This window comes from Hyla sarda, chromosome 3, assembly GCF_029499605.1.
Source record: "Hyla sarda isolate aHylSar1 chromosome 3, aHylSar1.hap1, whole genome shotgun sequence".
Lineage (NCBI taxonomy): Eukaryota > Metazoa > Chordata > Amphibia > Anura > Hylidae > Hyla > Hyla sarda.
In genome coordinates, this window is record NC_079191.1 from 218,518,777 (window position 1) to 218,544,672 (window position 25,896).

General features: G+C 43.7%; 1 protein-coding gene across 1 annotated transcript in view; it reads right to left on the reverse strand.

Moving 5' to 3' along the window:
- MDN1 (midasin AAA ATPase 1) overlaps positions 1–25,896 on the reverse strand; it is a gene marked incomplete in the record, with an annotated part of 346,772 nt that overhangs the window by 310,539 nt on the left and 10,337 nt on the right. Inside the window, 4 exon segments of the mRNA XM_056566109.1 lie at positions 2,649–2,841; positions 2,918–3,025; positions 9,351–9,575; positions 15,196–15,422. Of these exon segments, the coding sequence (XP_056422084.1) occupies positions 2,649–2,841; positions 2,918–3,025; positions 9,351–9,575; positions 15,196–15,422 (753 nt within the window).

A 25,896-nucleotide genomic window follows, 5' to 3' on the forward strand; every position in this document is an offset into this window, starting at 1 on the left:
CGCTGGTCCGGTCCTGCAGGGCTGTCCGGTGAGGAGGTGGTCCGGTGAGGAGGTGGTCCGGGCTGCTATCTTCACCGGGGAGGCCTCTTCTAAGCGCTTCGGGCCCGGCCTCAGAATAGTCACGTTGCCTTGACAACGACGCAGATACGTCGTTGTTAAGGCAACGGCTCTATTCCGGGCCGGAAGCGCGGAGAAGAGGCGCCCCCGGTGAAGATAGCAGCCCGGACCACCTCCTCACCGGACCACCTCCTTACCGGACAGCCCTGCAGGACCGGACCAGCGCCGAGCGGAGGTGAGTACTCAGAACTAAAGGGGGTGAGAGGGGGCTGGATGATGTTGAAGGCCGCAGTGGTCTTCAACCTGCGGACCTCCGGAGGTTTCAAAACTACAACTCCCAGCAAGCCCGGACAGCCGATGGCTGCCCGGGCTTGCTGGGAGTTGTAGTTTTGAAACCTCTGGAGGTCCGCAGGTTGAAGACCACTGAGGGCGAATGATGAGAAGAGGATGATGAAGGGGGGGGGGTGTGGGGATGATGAAGGGGGGTGGGGATGATGAAGGGGGGGGTGTGGGATGATAAGGAGATGTGTGGGATGATGACAAGGGGATGATGAAGGGGGGATGTGTGGGATGATAAGGGGATGTGTGGGATGATGACAAGGGGATGATGAAGGGGGGATGTGTGGGATGATAAGGGGATGTGTGGGATGATGACAAGGGGATGATGAAGGGGGGATGTGTGGGATAAGGGGATGTGTGGGATGATGACAAGGGGATGATGAAGGGGGGATGTGTGGGATGATGACAAGGGGATGATGAGGATGTTAATGACGGGTCTGGATGATGACAGGGGGGGATGAGGTATTTCCCACCCTAGGCTTATACTCGAGTCAATAACTTTTCCTGGGATTTTGGGTTGAAATTAGGGGTCTCGGCTTATACTCGGGTCGGCTTATACTCGAGTATATACGGTATGCTTTATAGAAGTTTTGCTATTAGAGTACTAGCACCAGTTAATTGGTATGAGAACTAGCACATGGGACCTGACAATTTTAAGCAGTCAGCTGTGGGAGGACTTGTAATAATATATCGGGGTTGAAGTGCCGACTTGTCTGCCTGTATACATTGTCTATATGTTAGTTATATAGTGTGAATACCATTTCCAAGTTTATAAACAGATTGTTACAAAAGAACATAACATTTTTCTGCTGTGAAGGAACCACTTTAAAGGGATACTCCACCCCTAGAAATCTTATCCCCTATCCAAAAGGAAGGGGATAAGATGTCTGATCGTCAGGGTACCGCCACTGGGAACCCCCGCGATCTCACCTGCAGCACTGTGTCATCTGCTGCATGAAGCGAACTTGGCTCCATGGGCTGGAGTATCATCACACCCCGCTCCCTCAATGCAAGTCTATTGGGGGGGGGGGGGGGGGGGGTGACTGTCACGCCCACTCCCATAGACTTTTATTGAGGGGACGGGCGTGGAGTCAAGAGGGGGTGAGGCCGTAACGTCTGCCCCTGTATCGCCCGTCATCGCTTTGTGCAGCAGATGACACAGGGTGCTCCAGGAGAGATCGCAGGGGTTCCCAATGGCGGGAACCCCGCGATCAGACATCTTATTTAGATAACATGTCTAGGGGCAGAGTACTCCTTTAAGAGAAAAAATTAACTGGCAAAACATTTTTTTTTAACAGGCCTTATCTCTATAAACAAAGCAAACATTCACCTTTGGGAGTGCTGCATTCTAAAAGATTTTTTTTTTGGGGGGGGGGTTCTCTTTTTTTGTCAAACACAATGGGCTTTCTACTTATTTAAAGGCGCAATCCCATTCTTTTGGACTATACGGCCTGCTCCAGCCTGCTTGGGGCTGCCAAAGGTGGTCAACAAACCGAAAAGGTAAGGTGTGCAATATGTGTAATCCCCCCCATCTTATTGACTTTGCTGCACAAACATACCCTGCGAACTACTGTTTACTCAACTGCAAGAATTGCGTGAACTGTGTAGCTTGCATGGCTACATTATTTGGCTTAATCCTTAAAGAGCTACTCCAGTGGAAAAAAGTTTTTTGTTATTTTTTTGCCTGGTGCCAGAAAGTTAAAAAGATTTGTAAATTACTTCTATTTAAAAATCTTAGTCCTTCCAGTACTTAGCTGCTGCATACTACAGAGATGAATTTTATTTTTAATTATTTTTCTGCCTGACCACATTGCTCTCTGCTGACACCTCTGTCCATGTCAGAAACTGTCCAGAGCAAGAGAGGTTTGCTAGGGGGATTTGCTCCTGCTCTGGACAGTTCCTGACATGGACAGATGTGTCAGCAGAGAGCACTGTGGTGAGACAGAAAAGAAATTAAAGAAAAAGTACTTCCTGTGGAGCATACAGTACTGGAATAATTAAGATTTTTAAATAGAAGTAATTTATATATCTATTTAACTTTCTGGCACCAGTTGATATGAATAAAAAAAAAATGTTTTCCCACCGGATTAAATGACCCATTTAAAGTCGAAGGGAGTTGCGCAAATTACTTAATGTCTGCTTCAAAGCCCTATGGGATTACCACTTTAGGCATATCAAATCCCTCAAAGTAAAAGTAACATAATACAGTGGCATGCAGTGGTTTTTCAGGGCAATATATAGGAGATAATTACCTGATCCTTGCTTCCCAGATTTTTTTGGGGAAGGGTTATTCCACAAACAGGTACAACATTTGGACACAGATCAGCAGACACAATTTGGCCCTGTGTATATTCTTGGGTTCCATCTTTATGCCATAAGGAATTTTCTGTATTGGTTAAGAGAATCCCCTCCTCTACATTGTGGCTGTGCAGCTCATCCAGCAATCTGAAAGATAAAGCACCAGCATTAGTTGATTTTGAGAAATATTAAACATGGCTAAGCCAGTGGAACAGGTACTTACTGAAGCTTGAAATTTATCAATTCATCGGTGACAAACAATTTCTTCAAGAAGGTCTGTCTGTGCTCATCCGACATACATGTAACCACAGCCAAACAATGTGAAGTGTACCTAAAGAAAACAATTCATTTTCCTTCTTAATAGTGCTTCACAATATAATCATTTGTATCATAAAAGTATGCTAACAGCAGATTAGTAAGATAATTTATGACTACATCATACATTGGAATTAGGAGTTCAAAAATACATGTACCTGCAACAGAAAACTATTCAACTGGTTAAGAAATCATTAGTATAAACTTCTGTGCAGAAATTTCTGCAACTGCACCATTCATCTCAGAGGAGGCTGTAGAAATTAAAGGAGTAGTCCAGCGCGCACTTTTTTCATGTTATCCCGTCCGGGCTGCAAAATAAAAGAAAACACACTTTATCTTACCTGCCAACGAGCCCCCAAAGCTCCGTTACAGGTGTTCGGTCCCCGGGCTGTATTCTTACTTCCGGTTAGCCCGGCATGTCACACGGAGCTTCAGCCTATCACCGGCCGCAGCAATGTGCCGCCTCAGTCGGAGATAGGCTGAAGCTCCGTGTGACGTGCCGGGCTCACAGGAAGTAAGAAGAATACAGCCCGGGGACCGAACACCTGTACCGGAGCTTCGGGGGCTCGTTGGCAGGTAAGATAAAGTGTGTTTTCTTTTATTTTGCAGCCCGGACGGGATAACATAAAAAAAAGTGTGCACCGGAGTACTCCTTTAAGGTGTTTGCCACCAAAACAACCATATTAGGATGGAAAAATCTGTAGTCACAGAAATTTCTACAGCAAATGCATCTAGTGGACTAGTTTTGGCAGTGGTTGCAAGTCTTAGGGTCTATTCACACGGCAGAATTTCCGCTTGCAGAATTCTGCCTCAAATTAAAGCCCATAGACTTCTATGAGATTCCGCACTCCCATTCACACTTTGGAATTTTGAATTTCCACTTGTGGCATTCCGCTAGCTTATGAGGTAAAGGCTAATCAACTAAATGCCTTCTACTGTATTTACACAGAAAAATCCAATGTCAAATTACAGGGGAAAGGCAGAAAAAGCTAACAGTCAAATTATTGCACACAACCCAAATGTAGAGAGACCTATGAACAGATTTTATTAAACACCAAAAGGCACAATACATTTAAAAATCTAAAAAGGAACAGAGTGGATTTTAATATCTTAAATGTATTGTGTCTTCTGTCTAATAAAAACTATTTAACCTGTTTATATGTCTATAAATTTGGGTTATGTGCACTAATTTGTGACTGCCAACTTTTTCTGCCCTTTTACTGTTCCCATTACAGCAGTCTATTGTACCTCCTTTTCTTCATTGACATTTTGCTGTGCCCATTTGGAATTTGGAATAAATAACAGGAGACAGGACAAAGTAAATTCTACAACAGGTTTTGCAGGAATTTAGTACAGTGCTAGACAGACCCTTATCCCACATCTTTAAAGACTCTATAATGACCAGGATTGTTCCACAGGACTGATGCTTCGCAAATGTGGTACCAATATTCAAAAGGGGTCAAAAAGGAATCCTGGGAACTATAGGCCGGTAAGTTTAACATCTGTTGTTGAAAACGATTTTTGAGGGGTTTCTGAGAGATGCTATTCTGGAATATCTTAATGAAAAGAACCTTTAAAGGGGTAGGCCAGTGGTGAAAAACGTATCCCCTATTCTAAGGATAGGGGATAAGTTTGAGATCGCGGGGGTCCGACCGCTGGGGCCCCCTGCGATCTCTCTGTACGGGGCCACGTATCTCTCCGGCCAGATAGCGGGTGTCTACTAGAGATGAGCGAACTTACAGTAAATTCGATTCGTCACGAACTTCTTGGCTCGGCAGTTGATGACTTTTCCTGCGTAAATTAGTTCAGCTTTCAGGTGCTCCGGTGGGCTGGAAAAGGTGGATACAGTCCTAGGAAAGAGTCTCCTAGGACTGTATCCACCTTTTCCAGCCCACCGGAGCACCTGAAAGCTGAACTAATTTATGCAGGAAAAGTCATCAACTGCCGAGCTGAGAAGTTCGTGACCAATCGAATTTACTTTAAGTTCGCTCATCTCTACCACCGCACGAAGCGGCGGCCGACACGCCCCCTCAATACATCTCTATGGCAGAGCAGTAGATTGCCGAAGGCAGCGCTTCGGCTCTGCCATAGATTTGTATTGAGGGGGCGTGTCGGCCGCCGCTTCGTGCGGAGGTCGACACGCCCCCTTCCTGCGGGCTGTTGGGGCTCCGTACAGGAGATCGCGGGGGGCCCCAGCGGTCGGACCCCCCGCTATCTCAAACTTATCCCCTATCCTTAGGATAGGGGATAAGTTGTTCACCACTGGACTAATCCTTTAATTTAACAGCACCAAGATGGGGATATGCAGGATCTGTCCTGTCAGACTAATCTGATCAGCTTCTATGAGGAGGTCAGTTATAGATTGTACCAGAATAAAGCTGGCAATGATATATATATATATATATATATATATATATATATATATATATATATATATATACATATATATATACATACACACACACACACACACACACACACACACACACACACACTTTTCTAAGGCATTTCATACCATCCCACACAATAGATCAGTACATAAAATGAGGATGCCTGGACTAGGTGAGGATATATGTAATTAGGTTAGCAACTGGCTCAGTGATAGGAAACAGAGGGTGGTTATCAATGAAACTTACTCAGATTGGGTGACAGTTACTAGTGGGGTACTGCAGGGGTCAGTACTGGGTCCATTTCTTTTCAATATTTTTGTTAGTACAGAGTAGGATTTCTATATTAGCAGATGACACTAAACTGGGTAAGGTAATCACCACAGAGGAGGAGAACATAATATTACAGAGGAATCTAGGGAAGCTGGAGGCTTGGGCACAGACAGGGCAAATTAAAGTTACTGTGGCTAAATATAAAGTTATGCACGTGGGCCGTAAAAACAAAATGCAGTTATGTGCTAAATAATAAAACCTGGAGGTAAAACTACTACTGGAAAAGACTTGGGAGTAATGGTTGACAGTAAACTCAACTTTAGTGATCAGTGCCAGGCAGCAGCTTCAAAAGGCCCACAAAGTCATGGGATGTATCCAGAGACAAAGGCTTGTGACAAAAACATGGTTTTGCCTCTGTATAACTCAGTCAGACCGCATATGAAGTAGTGTGTACAATTGTGAGCACCTCTATTTAAGGAAGACATGGCTGACCTGGAGAGGGTGCAAAGGAGGGCAACAAAGATTATTAACTGTATGGGAGGATTGCAAAACCAAGACAGGTTATCAATCATGGGGTTATTTAGTTTGGAGAAAAGATGTCTAAGGCTACATTCACACTGCCCCCTATATGCACCCTATATTTTATTGAGCTGCTCAGCAAATACCCCCGCTTAGGACATATTTGGTTCCTTGGCCGCGTGGTAGGACCCAGAAGGAGAGGAGCGCCATTTGGCTTTCAGGGCATCATTTTAGGCCGAATGGATTATAGGCCGCACTTCATGCCTGCAAAGGGTTTTAGCTGTCAGAACCATACAGAACCCCCAAAAGTTACCCCCTTTTGGAAACTACACCCCCTAAAGTATTAATCTAGACCAAAAGTGAGTACTTTGAGTCCTTTTTGTGTGGCTGGAATGGATACAAAGTCAGTGGCAAATTTTTTATATAAATTTTTTTTCACAAATGCATTATTTGTGGGACATATTTTTTGTACATTGCATCTGAAAAGTAGAAAATGCACCCCATATTTTATTACGCTGTTTGTCCCATGTTCGGTAATACCCCCGTTTAGGCCATATTTGGTTGCATGGCCACATGGTGGGACCCAAAAGGAGAGGAGCACCATTTGGCTTTCAGGATATCATTATACAAATTATAGGCCGCACATTATCTTGCAAAGCATTCTAGCTGTCAGAACAATACTGCACCCCCAGATGTGACCCCATTTTCGAAACTACACCCCTAAAGTATTCACCTAGGGCAAAAGTGAGTACGTTGAGCCCTTATTGTGTAGCTAGAATTATTTCAAAGTCAGTGGAAAAAATAGCAATTCGCTTTTTTTCCCACAAATTCTTTATTTGTGGGACATTATTTTGGTAAGTCGCGTTTGAAATGGAGGCAATGCACCCATATTTAATCACGCTGTTCGTCCCGGGCTGGGCAGTACCCCTACTTAGGCCATATCTGGTTGACTGAGCGCCTGGTAGGACTAAGAAGGAGAGGAGCCCCCATTCATACTGCATTTCTGCAGTATGGGTGTCATGTCAAAAAAGGGATGCCAATGTATACTGTAGTAGTCTCATTCAGAAAAAAATGGAGCTGCTACAGTATACGTCAGCATCACTCTTTTTGACGTGATGCTGACGGATACCTCTAACACTGCGGAAATGCAGTATGAACAGGACACAGTGTAGGGTCACAGAGCGCATCCACAGTGTACGGTCACACCGTGGATGCCCCCGGCAGTCACAAGGGCGAGATCACTGCTGTGACCGCTCATGACTGCCTGCGGGAAATCTGCCGCTATGAGTGGACACAAAAAGCTACCAGGCCGCAGCAGGGAGCTCATTATTGCGACTGTTGGCGGGCATCCGCAGCACGTAATATGCTGCGGATGTGCGCCGTGTGATCCTACACATTATACATTTTTATTTTTCATTATATTTATTTAATAAATGTATTTTTATTTATTTTTTACACTTTTTTTTTACACTTATTTATTTAAAAAAAAAATGTTATGCTTTGGAATACTTAGTATTCCAAAGAAATGCAGATATATGCTGCCTGCTAGTTTTACACTCTGGCACGTCCTGACAGTTAATAACCGGGACAGACCTGGGGGTCCTTGTAAAGACCCCCCGGCTGCCCAGGTAACCAGCAGCACCCAGCGAAAGTTGCGGGGTAGTACAAGAGAGAGACAGAGAGAGCCCCCTCACTCTGTCAAAACTCCTTACAGCTCGTGGTCGCTTCCGACCACGGCTGTAAGGGTTAAACTGCCGGGACCAAAGTTTTCTTCGGTCCCGCAGTGCAGCAGGCCCCGCCGGGGCTCACACAAAGCACCCCGCGATCGCGCTGCAGGGAAGACAGAGGGAGATCCCTCCCTCTGTCATAACACTTACAGCCAGCAGTCACTTCCGACCGCGGCTGTAAGGGTTAAACTGACGGGACCAAAGTTTACTTCGGTCCCGGCAGTGCGGCACGGTCCCACTGCCGGGCCAGGGTCCCACTTTCAAGGGGGAAATATATGGAACAGGGAGTGATAAAGGGGGGGGATGAACTGGCACAGGATGGTAGAAGCCACATTTCTAATGCTGATAATGGTACTACATTGTGCATTGTAGACGCACATGCAGTACACGTTCAGCAACTATGCAAGGGCGTCACCATTCAAAGTTTGGAAAGCTCTGACTTAGGGGGTATAATTGCTTAAACGGGAGCCCTGCCTGATGAACGTCATATCTATATGGGGGTCTGTCTACCTACTGGGGGAGCTCTACCTAATGGGGGTCATTTCTATGTGGGGCTCTATCTGGGAGCCCTACCTTATAAAGGGACCCTATTCACCTAATGGGGTGACATACTAGTCTGACTATTAAGTTTCTATTAGTAAATACCTTATTTACATACAATTTTGGTTGAAATTATTTTATGTACCAAGACAAGTGGATCGTCATGAAGGACAAGTAGATTGTGTTCCGTTTTAGTCCCTTGGACAAGTATTTTTTAATTTTTAATTTTTTAAGTTTCCACACCCCTGAATGTAATAAACATAATATGCATCAATATAGAAGAACAATATATCAGATTTTGTTTAAATCTGAAAGATAAAAATACTAAATATAAATAAAACTTACCTTCAGCTCTGCCTCCGGTGTCCTCCACCGGTCCCCCGCATTGATCATCTTTGTAAGCTGAAGCATGACTGTCGGGAGAAGGAAGCCCCTGGGCCTAGTGTTTCACACTGTCGCTCAGCGAATCGCTGGTCGAGGTGGGACATTATTGCAGCAATTTGTGAGCAGCAGTGTGACACTCTACATCTGGGTGTGTCCAGGACAGACAGCACACTGCAGCTCAAGAAAACGATTGCTGCAGGACACCAGAGGCATTGTGGGCATTGTGACACCAGAGGCATTGTGGGACACCAGAGGCATGAAGTTGAGTAAGGGGTTTTCTTTTGTTATATACCGCACAATGGGCATACTTTGGAACACACACACACACACGTGCTGGAAAACCTCCTTTAAAGACAGAGCACGTTTTGTACATTGAGGGGCACAACTTCATTCACCATGGTTTCAACAGCCATGATTTTTTTATGATTTCTTTAATGTACCCTTATGACTGATTATCTGCAGGACTGTAGCTTTTCATGGGGAAAAAAAAATAATATTAAAGTCAACGCACCACCGAACAGCAAGATCATGACTTTTCAGCAATGGCACACAGACACTCCAGTCCCACATATCTCTAAAGGAAAGCTCATCTTGCTGCAGAAATCTGTAAGCTGCTTCCATTAGGTCTCGTAGTTTCATTCGTCTACGTCCATACCGAACTGTACTGGAATCGCAGCTCTCCAAGAATAGTCTGTTAAACACTGGTGGAGTGCTTTGAAAATACCGAACTGCAAACCTGTACAGAAAAAAAAAATTAAATAAATACCGTAACTAAAAATGCTGCATTTCTTTTGTTTTTCCCAAATGCTATTTATTTATTTTTGTTAACACTTTGAGATGAGTGAAGTAACAGTACTTTGATTCTGCACGAACCTCACGGCTCGGCAGTTGCCAACTTTATCCTGCATAAATTAGTTTAGCTTACAGGTGCTCCGGTGGGCTGGAAAAGGTGGATATAGTCCTAGGAGAGAGTCTCCAGCCCACCGGAGCACCTGAAAGCTGAACTCATTTATGCAGGCTAAAGTCAGCAATCGCCGAGCTGCGAGGTTCGTGCAGAATCAAAGTACTGTAACATCGCTCATCTCTAACACTTTTTCACTTTTATTTTCTTTAGTCACAGTAGGGAACAATGCTTAAGTATACCAAAGTATCATTAATCGTCCGTGTAAAACGATACTCCAACCCCTGTATCGCCCGTCATCAGGCACGGAGCGAAGGTAGCTCCATGAAGCAGATGACACAGGGTGCTGCAGGAGAGATTGCAGGGGTTCCCAGCAGCGGTACCCCCACGATCAGACATCTTATCCCCTATCCTTTGGATAGGGGTCAAGATGTTTACAGCGGAGAACCCCTTTAAATGTATAATGCAACAATAGTAATTAAAAATAAATGGGGTTTTATTTTTGTTGTAAGGAATAAGATGTCTAGGGGCGGAGAACCACTTTAAGTTTCAACATGTCAATAATTAAACGACCATAATGCTTTAGACTCCTCTGTGTGCATAATTTTACATTTTATAGATGAAAGGTCCTTCACAATAATTATAGCTTTATTTTCTGGCTATGATGCCATCCCTGTCCTGTCAATTGTCCAGGTGAAAAGACTTTGTAACTGTCAGATTCTCACAGACTACTGTGTAAGTCACTTTACATGTCACTTTGATTAAAGTCCAGTAGAAAAGCATTAGTATAGCACATCAGGGAGCAGGCAGCTTTCCTTTATAATTAATGGAAAAATACTGTAAAGTAATATTTTGCTGCAGATTTTTTGCCCTACCCACCCCACCTTTTATATGACATTAATATAAGTGTTAGGGAATTTTTCTTCGTGGCCGAATTATAAACGCAACGCTTGCACCATTTATGGTTTATCAGAACAGGCATTAGAGCACCATAAGCCTAGGTGACTATACTCACATAAGCCAAGGAAGGTTTGGGTGTTGCATCTATAATAAAGAAGCTTTAAAAAATAAAGTCACCTTATGAAAGTAGTTAAAAAAAATTTCCCCCCCTCGATTTTTCTCTAAATTAGTACTCCTGTATTTTTTGCAATTGTTATGAATCAACAAATAGTGTAAGATTTTTCTATAGGAGAGAAGAGGGCCTTTAAAGGGGTACTACCGTGCTGACAACTTATCCCCTATCTAAAGGATAGGGGATAAGTTGCCTGATCGCGCGGGGTCCCCCCCGCGATCTCGCACCCATCACCCCACTCATCAGGCCAAGGAGCAAACATCCGCTCCGGGTTTGATGACGGGGCCGGTGATCGTGACGTCCCCGTTCAGCCCCCGTGCGACGTCACGCTCCGCCCCTCAATTCAAGTCTATGGCAGGGGGCTGTCTCGCCCTCTGCCATAGACTTACATTGAGGAGCGGAGCAGCACGTCACATGGGGGCGGAGCCGTGACATCACGATACCCCCAGGCCCCACGATCGCCAGTCATCAGGCCCGGAGCGATGTTCGCTCCGGGGCCTGATGAGAGCGGGGTGATGCGTGCGAGATCGCGGGGGACCCCGCGCGATCAGGCAACTTATCCCCTATCCTTTAGATAGGGGTTAAGTTGTCAGCACGGTAGTACCCCTTTAAATAAAGTTATAAACAAGAGTAGTCAGTCATTGAAGTACTCCTGCTGACCACACTGCACATTTTCATGCATTAATCACCAATGACAAAGAACTGCGCACCACAAAATGTTTTCAAATCAACTGATCAACTGGTGCCTGATAAACAGATTTGTAAATTACTTGTATTAAAAAAATGTAATCCTTCCAGTACTTATCAGCTGCTGTATAAGACAGAAATTTGTGACTTTATTTTCTGTCTGACAACAGTGCTCTCTGCTGACACCTCTGTCTGTGTCAGGAACTGTCCAGATTAGAATAATATCCCCATAGAAAACCTCTCCATCTCTGGACACTTCCTGACAGACAGAGATGTCAGCAGAGAGCAATGTTGTCAAGCTGGAAAGAACTTCAAAAATGTCTCTGTAGCATATCTGTAATATACAGTACTAGAAGGGTTAAGATTTTTAAAAAGGGTCTGGTATTTCCTGATCTGCGACATGGGCTCTGGCTGACACAATGGCAGTATTATTTGTTAAAGTAGTACTCCAAAGGATAGGGGATAAGATGTTACATCCCAGCGGCAGGACCACCACGATCTCCAGGCCCAAGCAGCGGCATCCGGAATGCTTGTGACTTCACGCCACACCCCCTCCATTCATGTCTATGGGAGGGGGCGTGACAGCTACATAGTACATAGCAGTCATGCCTGCTCCCATAGACGTGAATGGAGGGGCCTGGAGGCCGGCATTGTCAGTCATCGGGAATGGAGTGGAGTTCGCTCTGTGCATTTAATAACAGGGGTGCGACAGCAGAGATCACAGGGGTCCCCAGCGTCGGGAGCCCCACGATCTAATATATTATCCCCTACCCTTTGGATAGGGGATAAGATGTTTACGGCGAAGTATCCCTTTAAATGTTTAATGCTACAAAAGTATTTATTATTTATTTATGTTTCTTAACCACTGAGGCTGTGGCCAAACCCACAGGAGAGGGAAAGGTTCCAGATATTTTATACCCACAAGTACCTGGGACACCTACAGCAAAAAACACACTTTCCATTCTTTTGAAGCCCTAAAACAAGTAGGTGAAACTGGAAGATTTTAGCTTAGAAAAAAGAACTGTATAAAAACAAAGACCAGGATGAGAATGGGCTAGAAGATAATGTTGAAAAGCAATTAGAAAAGTTAATGTGCAAATGTGATCTTACTCCATGTTTCAAAACTAAAGCAACTATGGTATTACACATCACTTTAAAGCAATCCAGGTCCCAATATTTTCAAACAGACTGAACATTAATTATATAACCATATCAGAAAATCTTTGCAACGCTTACATAATATCCACTTGTTATGGAAAGAGCACCTGGCACACCCACAGATATCGACACAGCTTATCAGTAAGGGTGGGTTCACACTACGTTTGTAGTGTACGGGTGCCGGTTCCGTCTGGGGTGGGGGGCTCTGGGGAAGAGAAAACCGTCCACTCCCGTATGCCAGCCAGATCTGTCCCGAATTCCATTCATTGCAATGAGGTGACAGTAATCAAACGCTGACTGGACATTTTTGCCCCATATCCAGTTTTCCCACCGGACCCAAAACCATGGTATACCACGGTTTTAGGTCCGGTTGAAGAACCGTATACGGGGCAAAAATTATCCGACCGGAGTCCGCGTTCGATTCCTGTCACCTCATTGCAATGAATGGGGTTCGGGCCAGATCTGGCTGGGACACTGGAGCAGACGGTTTTCTCTCCCCCCAACCGGATCTGGCACCCGTAGGCTACAAACCTAGTGTGAACCCACTAACACATTTCAAAACTTTGGTTATGCTACATGTAAAAAGACTTAATAGTCCATATACAATTTAGCAATAGAGAAAATGAACATAGCTCACCACTAGATGACTTTTGATTTACTTTATTTCGCCTGGAATATACAGACACAAGGAAGAAGTAAACCGCAGACAACAAGGGGTGTTCACCGGACGAAAGGCATGTCATCCTATTAAGCGCTTCACCTGGCCCGTGATGTCATGCCACAACCAGGCACGCTTGAAATACTCTAAGAGCAAATTGTCGCTAAGGTGACAAAAAAATGTGTCAAAGCTAAACCCCTTAACCATTTTAGCCTTAAGGACATAGCCAATTGTATTTCATTTTTTCCTCCTCGCATTTTAAGAGTCATAACTTACGGACCCATGTGAGGGCACGTTTCTTTGCAGGGCCAATTGTACATTTTAATTACATCACTCCTTTAACCATAAAACAAATGGCAAAAAACGTAATTTTGCTAATTTTGGAGGATTTCTTTTGCATGCTGTACACTTCTTTATTCTGTAGGTCAATATAACTAAAATTATACCCAGGTTTAGATACTATTCTATTATTGTACTGCTTAAAAAAATAATATATAATACTTTTTTTTTTTTTACAAAATAAGCACGTTTAAAATTGCCCTATTTTGCCAATAACTTTCAAATTAATTTTGGATATGGGGCTGTATGATGGCTCATTTTTGATCTGTAAATTTTGTTGGTACCACTTTTGCGTATATATGTGGATTCATTTTTACATTTACATCATTCACTGTACAGGATCATTAACATATTTTGATAGCGTGGACATTTACACACACACACCAATACAATATATGTTTATTAATTTTATTTTTTTTAAACAAATTTTGGGGGAAACTGAGAAATAGGGGAGATTTCAAATTTTCTTGGAGTAGAGGTTTATAAAAATAAAAAATGAATTTAAGCATTAGTCCATGTTCACACATCGGAAAGTCCGCTCGGGACTCTGCACAAAGAATGAACGTGTTTATTCTTTGTGCGGACACGGGAAATGGAATTTTAGAGCCAGAAACATCTAGTACTGAAATTCCGCCGTGTGCACAGAGCAGCAGAATCCCATTAAATTCAAGGGGACTCTGCTGCAGCAGAATTTCCATGCGGACATTCCAAGCAGAATACTGCTAATACTGTTCAGGATGATCAGTTTAATCATTGATGATCTTCTCTGGTCTGCTAAAAGGCAGACCAGATAAGTTAACCCCAGGAGAGTAACTGAGGCAGGTGAGGGGACCTCCCGTTGTGCCGTGGGTGATCAGATCAGCCATACGAAGAGCAACATTGCCCCAGAAGCAGTGATCAATAATAATCACAGTATCTGTGGTGTTAATGGCAGACATTAGTTCGATTGCGGATGTATGCCATTACCGGTGGGTCCCTGTCTGCTGGTATCAACCAGGACCTACAGAGCATAAAGAGAATGCAGCTCCTGTGATTGTTTCATGTACAGGACCTAAATGTACTTTCTGTGGTGTTAAGTAACAGGACAAGAAATGTCCTATGCCGTAATGGGGTTAAACAGTTATTTAACAGTTTTAATCAACTGGTTTTTTTTTTGTTTGTTTTTTTACAAACATTTGTTTTTGTACATCTGTCACCTTAGCAACTTATTGCACTTAGAATTTTAAAGCGTACCTGGTTGTAGCATAAGATCATTAAGGGTCAGAAAGCACTGAATAGCGTGAAATGGCAGTCATTCAGTGAACGTCCCCCTGCCATCTGCTGTTCACTTCTGAGCATTATATTACTTGTGTCTTTACGTTCCAGGCGGAAAAAAAAAGTAAAAAAAATAGGAGCCATCTAGTGGCAAGTGCTTAGTTAATTTTCTCTATTGCTTGGCTGAAAAAAAATTATATGAGCAGAAAACAATGTAACCTATTACGGTTTAATAAAATGTTATACAATGTAACAAGTCTGCAGTAATGACTAAAGCTAATACTCACGGTAGGACATCAGGGTGGCTGGCAACCAATCTGCTCATAGCAACACATAACCTCTCATGAAGATCGTGGTTCACCTGACCTCCAGCTTTAATACATTCCGCATTTCTCTCCAGAAGATTTAAAAGCAAAGGCCGAAGCTGTCGTCCAATCAGCAGGGTGCATTCCTTGTCAAGGAGCAACTGTGTCAGTATATTCAAAATGGATTCTCTGTCCTGAGGAGTCCATATCTAAAAGACAGCGGTAACAATTAGAGACAGTAAATTTACATACTATCAATCTACATGTAAGGATTCATCGCACATGACCTGAAGAATGGGCTTTCGCTCTGGCTATACATCTCATAATACTGAAATTAAACACAAAGCAATTTTTATGTGAAAACAATGCTCTGTACAAGGTACAGCCCAAGTCTAAGTATAGCTAAGAACACAGACCTAGTAAACAGGCTGGCTGCAGTCAACTCTGATTGTTAACTGATTGTATTATGGATGTTTTATAGACCATGCAAGGACATTGTGATGGCATACATTCGGACATTCTGCTGATGTACACTTGCCCATTAAAGTCTAATGCCCCGGTCACACTATGGAGAATCTTCCAACAGAATCCAATTCTTCCAATTTTAAATAATGGTAATAAATATCAGGTCACCGGCAGGATTACACTGTGAGGGAGTCAGTAACAGGAATACACACCCCTGTAAAACATTCACTCCCCCTGACTGTTTAATCCCACCAATCACCTGCTATCCACTACCATTATTAAATGTAAGTTCACATCCATTTGGACATAAACTGGGTACTCCGGCCCTAAGACATCTTATCCCCTATCCAAAGGGTAGGGGACCCCCGCAATCACTCGTCCGTCACGCCCCCTCCCATAGACTTGCATTGAGGGGGTGGGGCTGTGACATCACGATACTCCGGCCCTGTGGTAGTGAGGCTTCAGACACAGCCTCCAGCACTGCATGCAGCTGAAACAGTTGGGGGCTGCATGAGAGATTGCAGGGGTCCCCGGCTGCAGAACCCCCGTGATCATACCTCTTATTCCTTATCCTTTGGATAGGGGATAAGATGTCTTAGGGCCAGAGTACCCCTTTAACGGCATATACAGAGGACCTGCACCTATTTTCAGATTAAAGGGGTACTCCATTGAAATACGTTTTATCCCCTATCCAAAGGATAGGGGAATAAGATGTCTGATCGCGGGGGGCCCACCCTTTGGGCGCCCTGTGACCTCTCGTAGCACTCAGCATTCTAAACAAACGCAGGGTTCCTGAGGCAGTGGTCGTGACATCACGCCACGCCCCCACCATTCATGTTTATAAGTGGGGCGTGTCACAAACATTCCCCCTCTTATAGACATGAATGGAGCGAGCGTGGCGTCATGAGGGGGTGTGGTTGTAACATTACGATCATGGCCTCCAGCTCCAAGTACTCTGAACAAAATGTTTAGAGCGCTGGAGCACCCCTTTAAGGCTCCTCTCCTGCCTAGCTTTGGCCGCCATACATGATCAGGAAGCCAAAATACAAGAGGACTGTTTTCATGCTGTCTCCTTAACTTCCCAATAATGGGAGTTATGTAACCAGCATAGCACTTCGAGTGACACTTACTGGATCTCCCAAGTTACAGAATCTGGTCATGGAATAATGTCCACAAAGGAATCATTTTTTATTACCAATGAGACCAGGATTTGTCAAGCTTGGATATGGCGATGTAGGTGACATTTGACACCCTTAAAAGGATAATATGTTGAATTGCTTTTAGTAATATGACCAGACTGCTTAATAAAATAAAATCTTCAACTTTTCTTTCTCCACCCCCTCATAGCCCCTGGGAGGCAGACAGCCAGAGCTGCAATGGGACACCTCAACACTATTTAGCCAATCACTGGCCGCAGCGGTGACAGTGACTGGTGAGTGCCACTGTCAGTTTCCCCTACTGCAGGCACTATGATCTGTAGCGTTACCAGATGCAGACAGTGCATCCTGATACTGGAGGCTACAAGGGGTCGAGGAAGGAGGCTGTGCACATTAATAGAAAAAAAATAAAATAAATCAGCAAACTACATACATTGAATTCCTCTGAGTACTACTTGTATACTTTTAACCAATGGTGTCACAAACCCATATTGGGTGATTTTGTTTGTACTTGTGGAACAAATGTTATATGTTTATTTATTGGTTATATGTTTTATTGTTTCTGCTGAAAATATTGTGGGTTTTTCCCATAATCATTGGCCCTGATTTACTATTGTAAACCTTTGTAGGGTTGTGGGCCAAAAGGCGTCGCATTGCACGTGCGCCAGAATTTGCGCCAAAAATTCAGAAAAACCTGACCAACTCTCCATTTTACTTTAAAGGGGCATAGCTGCTGGGAACTACAGTCCACTCTTAGTAAATCAGGGCTATTGTGTTACATGCCTACATTGATGCACCTTTTTTCATTGCGACTACTGCCAGGTTAGGTTTCAACAGAGTTTTTGTCTTTTTAAAGGGGTACTCCGCCCCTAGACATCTTATCCCGTATCCAAAGGATAGGGTTTAAGATGTTTTATCGTGGGGGTCCCACCATCACGCCCCCTCCCATAAGCTTGTATTGAGGGGGTGGGGCGTGAAGTCATGATACCCAGGCCTCTGTATCGTCAGTCATCAGCCACGGAGCAAACATAGCTCCAGGCTGCTGATATACAGGGGTGCTGCAGGAGAAATCACGGGGTCCCCAGCGGCAGGACCCCAGCGATCAGACATCTTATCCCCTATCCTTTGGATAGGGATAAGATGTCTAGGGGTGGAGTACTCCTTTAAACTGCTATGGCAGTTTATGAGCCAAGGTCCTTTATATTTCCCATCCCTTTTGAATACATTTCTGGGTAAAAAAAAAAAAAAACGTGTGGAAACTCCTGCCTCAGTCCATTTTATATATTTTTGAAACTTTAATATGCTTACCATTGTGATTTATCTAGGTTAGGGTTTCTGGTGTAACCAACTGGTAGGAGTACACTGGACCTTTGTTTGGATTCATGATCCAGGCCAGAAGTAACTGTGCACCTGGGCCCCTCCCCATCCTCGGTAAGTTTAGTTTTCATCTGTCACTTGCACTACAACCCCAGATTAGTGGGGTGCACTGATGACCTAGTCCCTTTAATAGTTCTAGCACTGTACACACTGCAATTAATTGAAAGGGGGTAGTGTATGGTTACCTTTTAATATTTAGGCCAGGGCTTGACAAATTTGAGTCTAGGAGCCGGGATTTTATTTTATTTACGACCAGTGTGATTTTTCAGTTTTTGTGCTGTGAGCTGTAGTTTTTATCGGGACCACTTTTGCGAGTATCGTGTTTTTTTTAGCACATTTTAATCAACTTTTTTTTAGGATATGATCATAAATAAGCAATTTTTGTGTTTAGATTTTTTTTATAAATTTTTTTGCATTTATACTGCTAACTTTGCAGGAGAATGTCATATTTTATTTATTTGCACAAATGTTTGCTTATTTTTTACTTCAGAAGAATGTGAATAGAAGATGGCGACAGGGGGTACCGCCAGGGGCCTGTCAGCCCTGCAGGTGGCAGCAATGTTATTACATGTACAGCCTGCAGGCCAGTCCTCCAGAAATTCTGAGTTGCCATGTCGTCCTGGCTGTTGGATCTGACAAATGATTAAACCTCTACAGATTAATGGCTGCAAGGAAGATCTACGGATATTCCAGTGCTGCATTTAAAAAAATAAATAAATACAAAACAAATATGATCATCGGCCTGATCCCTTACTGTTTACATTCCAATGACTACCAGTCCCTGCTGCTCCCCGTTTCCTCTGACATGTTGACCTGGCAGTAAATGCATACTTAGCCATTCATTGGGTCACCGCTGTGGCCAGCAACTGGCTAAGAAAGCTTTTTCTTGTGGATAAACAGGTCAGAGGAGCCAGGGTGCAGCGGGGATAGGAAAGTGTTAAAACGGAAGCTACTAGGGATCAAACAGTTGAGTATGCATTTATTTTTATTTTTTAAGCACCCCGATTCCATTCAAAAATATATTTGCAGCGCTGGATTACTTTAAAAAAAAAAAAAAAAAAAAAAAATTTGGCATGTTATATATACATGCACAATCTACCTACTAGAGAATACTGTACAGGTACAGCTACTGTGAACACAGGGTTACCATTATGATGTTTTTTTTCTGGACAATTTATCACAGATAGCCAATGTATTTTATACACAAAATAAAATATGCTTTGTTTTTTTTTTTTATAGAGAAGTAATATATACAGTATCTTACATAAGCGAGTACAACCTTCACATTTTTGGTAAATATTTTATTAAAATCTTCATGTGACAGACCTGAAGAAATGACACTCTGCTACAATGTAATGCGTATAAAGCAAAGGAAGCCCCTTCTAAAGATGAAGTACAAGAAAGCCTGCAAACAGTTTACATGGATTACCGTATATACTCGAGTATAAGCCGATAAGCCGAGGCCCCTAATTTCACCCCAAAAACCCAGGAAAAATTATTGACTCGACTATAAGCCAGACCCCCGTCATCATACAGACCCCCGTTATCATCCCCCATGCACAGGCTGCGAATTAATGTCCCTGTGTGGCGTTGTCAAGGCAACGTCACTAGTCCGGGGCACCCCCCCCCCCCCCGGAACAACTAACCCTCCTCACTGGACGGTCCCCTGCAGCATAGATGGCCCGGACCAGCTCACCCTTCCTTCCCACCGAGGGGAGGTGAGTAGAAAACTAAAGAGGGGGGGTCTGGATGATGACGAAGGCCGCAGTGGTCTTCAACCTGCGGACCTCCAGAGGTTTCAAAACTACAACTCCCAGCATGCACGGACAGCCGACGGCTGTCCGGGCATGCTGGGAGTTGTAGTTTTGCAACATCTGAAGTTCCGCAGGTTGAAGACCACTGAGAAGGGATTGACAGGCGGAGAGTTCACTCGAGTATATGCCGAGGGGGGCGTTTTCAGCACGAAAAATCGTGCTGAAAAACTCAACTTGTACTCGAGTATATACGGACTGGAAACCATGCTCCATTGACTGATGAGACCAACATAAACTTATTTGGTTCAGATAGTGTCAAGAGTGTGGCAGCAACTAGTTGAGGCGGAGAAAGACAAGTGTGTCTTGTTTACAGTCAAGCATGGAGATGGGAGTGTCATGGTCTGGGGCTGCTTGCACTGGGAATCTGCAGTTCATTGAGGGAAACATAAATGCCAACATGTACTGTGACATCCTGAAGCAGAACATGATCCCCTCTCTTCAGAGGCTGAGCCATTGGGAAGTTTTCCAACATGATAAGGACCCCAAACACATCTCCCAAGACCACCACTGCCTTGCTAAAGAAGCTTAAGGTAAAGCTGATGGTCTGTCATGCATGTCTCCAGACCAAAAAGAAGTCCACACAATATTGAAATACAATTTTTTGTGGAATAGCAGGGGCTCATGTGGTCGAAAGTGAGCACAGTAACTTGGCAGACATAAGGGATTCCTGGCATCCCATTGGCACAATTTTCTTTGTGATATCTCTAACTCCTTTTAAGTCCCCTACTGGGGTTTTTTTTGCTAACAAATAAAATTACGGTATTTTTTATTACTGCAATTGTAACAACCTAACATGTTATTTAACCCTTTAAGGACCCAGCCAATTTTCACTGTAGGACCCGGCCATTTTTTGCACATCTGACCACTGTCACTTTAAGCATTAATAACTCTGGAATGCTTTTACTTATTCTGATTCTGAGATAGTTTTTTCGTGACACATTCTACTTTAACAAAGTGATAAAATTTTGTGGTAACTTGCATCCATGTGGTAACTTTGCATTTTTCTAACTTTGAAGCTCTCTGCTTGTAAGGAAAATGGATATTCCAAATAAAAAAAAATTTTGAATCACATATACAATATGTCTACTTTATGTTTGCATCATAAAATTTATGAGTTTTTACTTTTGGAAGACACCAGAGGGCTTCAAAGTTCAGCAGCAATTTTCTAATTTTTCACAAAATTTTCAAACTCACAATTTTTCAGGGACCAGTTCAGTTTTGAAGTGGATTTGAAGGGTCTTCATAATAGAAATACCCCACAAATGACCCCATTATAAAAACTGCACCCCCCAAAGTATTCATAATGACATTCAGTCAGCATTTTAACCCTTTGGGTATTTCACAGGAATAGCAGAAAAGTGAGGGGGAAAATTCATTCATCAATCTTCATTTTTTTACACTCGCATATTCTTGTAGACCCAATTTTTTAATTTTTACAAGGGTAAAAGCAGAAAATGTATACTTATGTTTGTAGCCCAATTTCTCTCGAGTAACAACTTTGTAACCCCATCTCTTCTGAGTATGGAGGTACCCCATAAGTTGACCTGAAGTGCACTACAGGCGAACTACAATGCTCAGAAGAGAAGGAGTCATATTAGGCTTTTTGAGAGCAAATTTTGCTCGGGGGGCATGTCGCATTTAGGAAGCCCCTATGGTGCCAGAACAGCAAGAAAAAAAAAAAACACATGGCACACCATTTTGGAAACTAGACCCCTTGAGGAGCGTAACAAGAAATAAAGTGAGCCTTAATACCCCACAGGGGTTTCACGACTTTTGCATATGTAAAAAAAAATTTAATTTTTTTTCACTAAAATGTGTGCTTCCCCCCAAATTTCACATTTTGCAAGGGTTAATAGCAGAAAAGACCCCCAAAATGTATAACCCCATCTCTTCTGAGTATGGAAATACCCCATGTGTGAACGTCAAGTGCTCTGCTGGCGCACTACAATGCTCAGAAGAGAAGGAGCGCCATTGAGCTTTTGGGAAAAAAACTGTTTGGAATGGAAGTCAGGGGCCATGTGCGTTTACAAAGCCCCCCGTGGTGCCAGAACAGTGGACACCCCCACATGTGACCCTATTTTGGAAACTACAACCCTCACAGAATTTAATAAGGGGTGCAGTGAGTATTTACACTCCACTGGCGTTTGACAGATCTTTGGAACAGTGGGCTATGCAAATGAAAAATTAAATTTTTCATTTTCACGGACCACTGTTCCAAAAATCTGTCAGACACCTGTGGGGCGTAAATGCTCACTGTACCCCTTATTACATTACGTGAGGGGTGTAGTTTCCAAAATGGGATCACATGTGGGTATTTATTTTTTTGCGTTTATGTCAGAACCGCTGTAAAATCAGCCACCCCTGTGCAAATCACCAATTTAGGCCTCAAATGTACATAGTCCGCTCTCACTCCTGAGCCTTGTTGTGCGCCCGCAGAGCATTTTACGCCCACATATGGGGTATTTCTGTACTCAGGAGAAATTGCGTTACAAATTTTGGGGGTCTTTTTTTCCTTTTAACACTTGTGAAAATAAAAAGTATAGGGCAAAACCAGCATGTTAGTGTAAATTTTTTTATTTTTTTACACTAACAAGCTGGTGTAGCATCAACTTTTCCTTTTCATAAGGGGTAAAAGAAGAAAAAGCCCCCCAAAATTTGTAGTGCAATTTATCCAGAGTACGGCGATACCCCATATGTGGCCCTAAACTGTTTTCTTGAAATACGACAGGGCTCCAAAGTGAGAGAGCTCCATGCACATTTGAGGACTAAATTAGGGATCACATAGGGGTATTCTACACCAGTGATTCCCAAACAGGGTGCCTCCAGCTGTTGCTAAATTCCCAGCATGCCTGGACAGTCAGTGGCTGTCCAGAAATGCTGGGAGTTGTTGTTTTGCAACAGCTGGAGGCTCCGTTTTGGAAACACTGCCATACAATACGGTTTTCATTTTTATTGGGGGGGGGGGGGGGGGGAAGACAGTGTAAGGAGGTGTATATGTAGGTTTTACTCTTTATTATGTGTTCGTGTAGTGTAGTGTTTTTAGGGTACATTCACACTGGCGTGTTACAGTGAGTTTCCCGTTAGGAGTTTGAGCTGCGGCGAAAAATTTGCCGCAGCCCAAACTTGAAGCAGGAAACTTACTGTAAGCCTGCCCGTGTGAATGTTCCCTGTACGTTCACATGGGGGGGGGGGGGGGGGGGCGAATCCAGCTGTTTCAAAACTACAACTCCCAGCATGTACTGACAGACCGTGCATGCTGGGAGTTGTACTTTTGCAACAGCTGGAGACACACTGGTTGGAAAACCTTCAGTTAGGTTCTGTTACCTAACTCAGTATTTTCCAACCAGTCTGCCTCCAGCTGTTGCAGAACTACAACTCCCAGCATGTACTGATCGCGAAGGGCATGCTGGGAGATGTAGTTATGCAATAGCTGGAGGTACGCAACTACAACTCCCAGCATGCCGAGACAGCTGATTGCTGTTTAGACATGCTGGGATTTGCTGCTTTGCAACATCTGGAGGGCTACAGTTTTAGAGAACACTGCAAAGTGATCTCCAAACTGTGGTCCTCCAGCTGTTGCAAAACTATAATTCCCAGCATGCCCTGACCGCAAACAGTTGTTTGGGCATGCTAGGAGTAGTTTTGCAAGATGTGGAGGGCTACAGTTTAGGGACCACTATATAGTGGTCTCAAACTGTAGCCCTCCAGCTGTTGCAAAGCTACATATTCCAGCATGCCCAAACAGCTGTCTGGGCATGCTGGGAGTTGTAGTTTTGCAACATCTGGAGGGCTACAGTTAGAGACCACTGTATAATGGTCTCAAACTGTACCCTCCAGATGCAACTCACCGGCTTCCGTCTGATCCAGCCGCACGTCATCGCCGCCCGCCGATCTCCGTCGCCCGCAGCCTCCGTCGCCCGCCCGGATCGGTAAGTGGATCTTCGGCGCCGGTCCTGCCCCGCCTATTGTGGGAGGGCAGGACGTGGAAAACAAAAGTAAACCCCCCGCCCCCGATCTGCTATTGGTGGTCTTAGACACCCGCGATCCCCCTTACATTCCGGGTCACTATAGACCCGTAATGACCCGGAATCGCGCAAATCGCAAGTGTGAATTCACTTGCGATTTGCCGCGATCGCCGACATGGGGGGGTCTGATGACCCTCCCCCCCTGGGCATTTGCACGGGATGATTGCTGAATGATTTCAGCAGGCATCCCGGTCCGATCTGCGCCCGGCGGGGACAGGAACTGCCCATGACGTAACTGTACGTCATGGGTCCTTAAGACCCAGGGTGTCGGGACGTCATGAGTCCTGAACGAGTTAAAGGGGTATTATGGGTTTTAGAAAAAATATGCTGCAAGGCCAAAAAAAAAAAAAAGGCACACTTTCCTCACACTCACACGGGTCCACACCTCCATTCCTTTTGGCTTCTTCCTGTTTCCCAGACGAGACCTTGGTGCAGGACTGGCCACCTCAGCCAGTCACTAGCAGAAAAGGGACACAGCTGCAGCCAGTGATTGGCTGTGGCAGCAGGTCCTGCACCAAGTGCTCACCTGGAGAGCAAAAGAGCGGGAAACCTGTCAGAGCCAAACAGGAGCTGTAGGGGACATGGGCTAAGTATGTATGGCTATATATTTTTTTTCTCACTATTTTTCCCCCCCAGCAGCCTTTTTATATAATTTATTTATTTATTTTTTAACCCCTTAAGGACACAGCCCATTTGGGCCTTAACCACGCAGACAATTTTATTTTTACGTTTTCGATTTTTCCTCCTCGCCTTCAAAAAATCCTAACTCTTATATTTTCATCCACAGACTAGTAGGAGGGCTTGTTTTTTGTGTGACCAGTTGTCTGTTGTAATGCCATCACTCACTTTACCATAAAATGTATGGCGCAACCAAAAAAATACTATTTGTGTGGGGAAATTAAAAAGAAAACCGCAATTTTGCTAATTTTGGAAGGTTTCGTTTTCACGCCGTACAATTTATGGTAAAAATGACGTGTTATTTATTCTTTGGGTCAATATGATTAAAATGATACCCATGATAACATACTTTTCTATTACTGTTGCGCTTAAAAAAAAAAAAAAAAACTTTTTAACCAAATTAGTACGTTTAAAATCCCCCTATATAGAAGACCCATAACTTTTTCATTTTTCCGTATAAGCGGCGGTATGAGGGCTCATTGTTTGCGCCGTGATCTGTACTTTATTGATACCATATTTGCTTATATAGAACTTTTATTCATTTTTTATTAATTTTTTTTGGAATAAAATGATTTAAAAAAAGCAGCTATTTTGGACTTTTTTTTTTTCACCGTTCACCGTACGTTATCATTAACATTTTATTTTAATAGTTCAGATATTTACGCACGCGGCGATACCAAATATGTATATAAAATATTTTTTTAACACTTTTTGGGGGTGAAATAGGGATAATGGGACAATTTACATTTTTTTATTGGGGGAGGGGGTTTTTCACATTTTTTTACTTTATTTTTTTACTTATTTTATTTTTGCACCTTTAGTAGTCCCCATAGGGGACTATTTATAGCAATCATTCGATTGCTAATCCTGTTCACTGCTATGTATAGGACATAGCACTGATCAGTATTATCGGTCATCTTCTGCTCTGGTCTGCGGGAAGGCAGATCAGAGCAGAAGACTCCCGGAAGGCAGCAGAGCCAGGTGAGGGGACCTCCGTCTGCTTTGCTGGATGATCGGATCGCCGCGGCAGCACTGCGGGCGATCCGATCTTCTATTTCGGTGACTGCGATGCTGCAGATAACGTGTTCTGTATTGATCACGGCATCTGAGGGGTTAATGGCGGACATCCGCGGGATCGCGGGTGTTCGCCATTACCGGCGGGTCCCT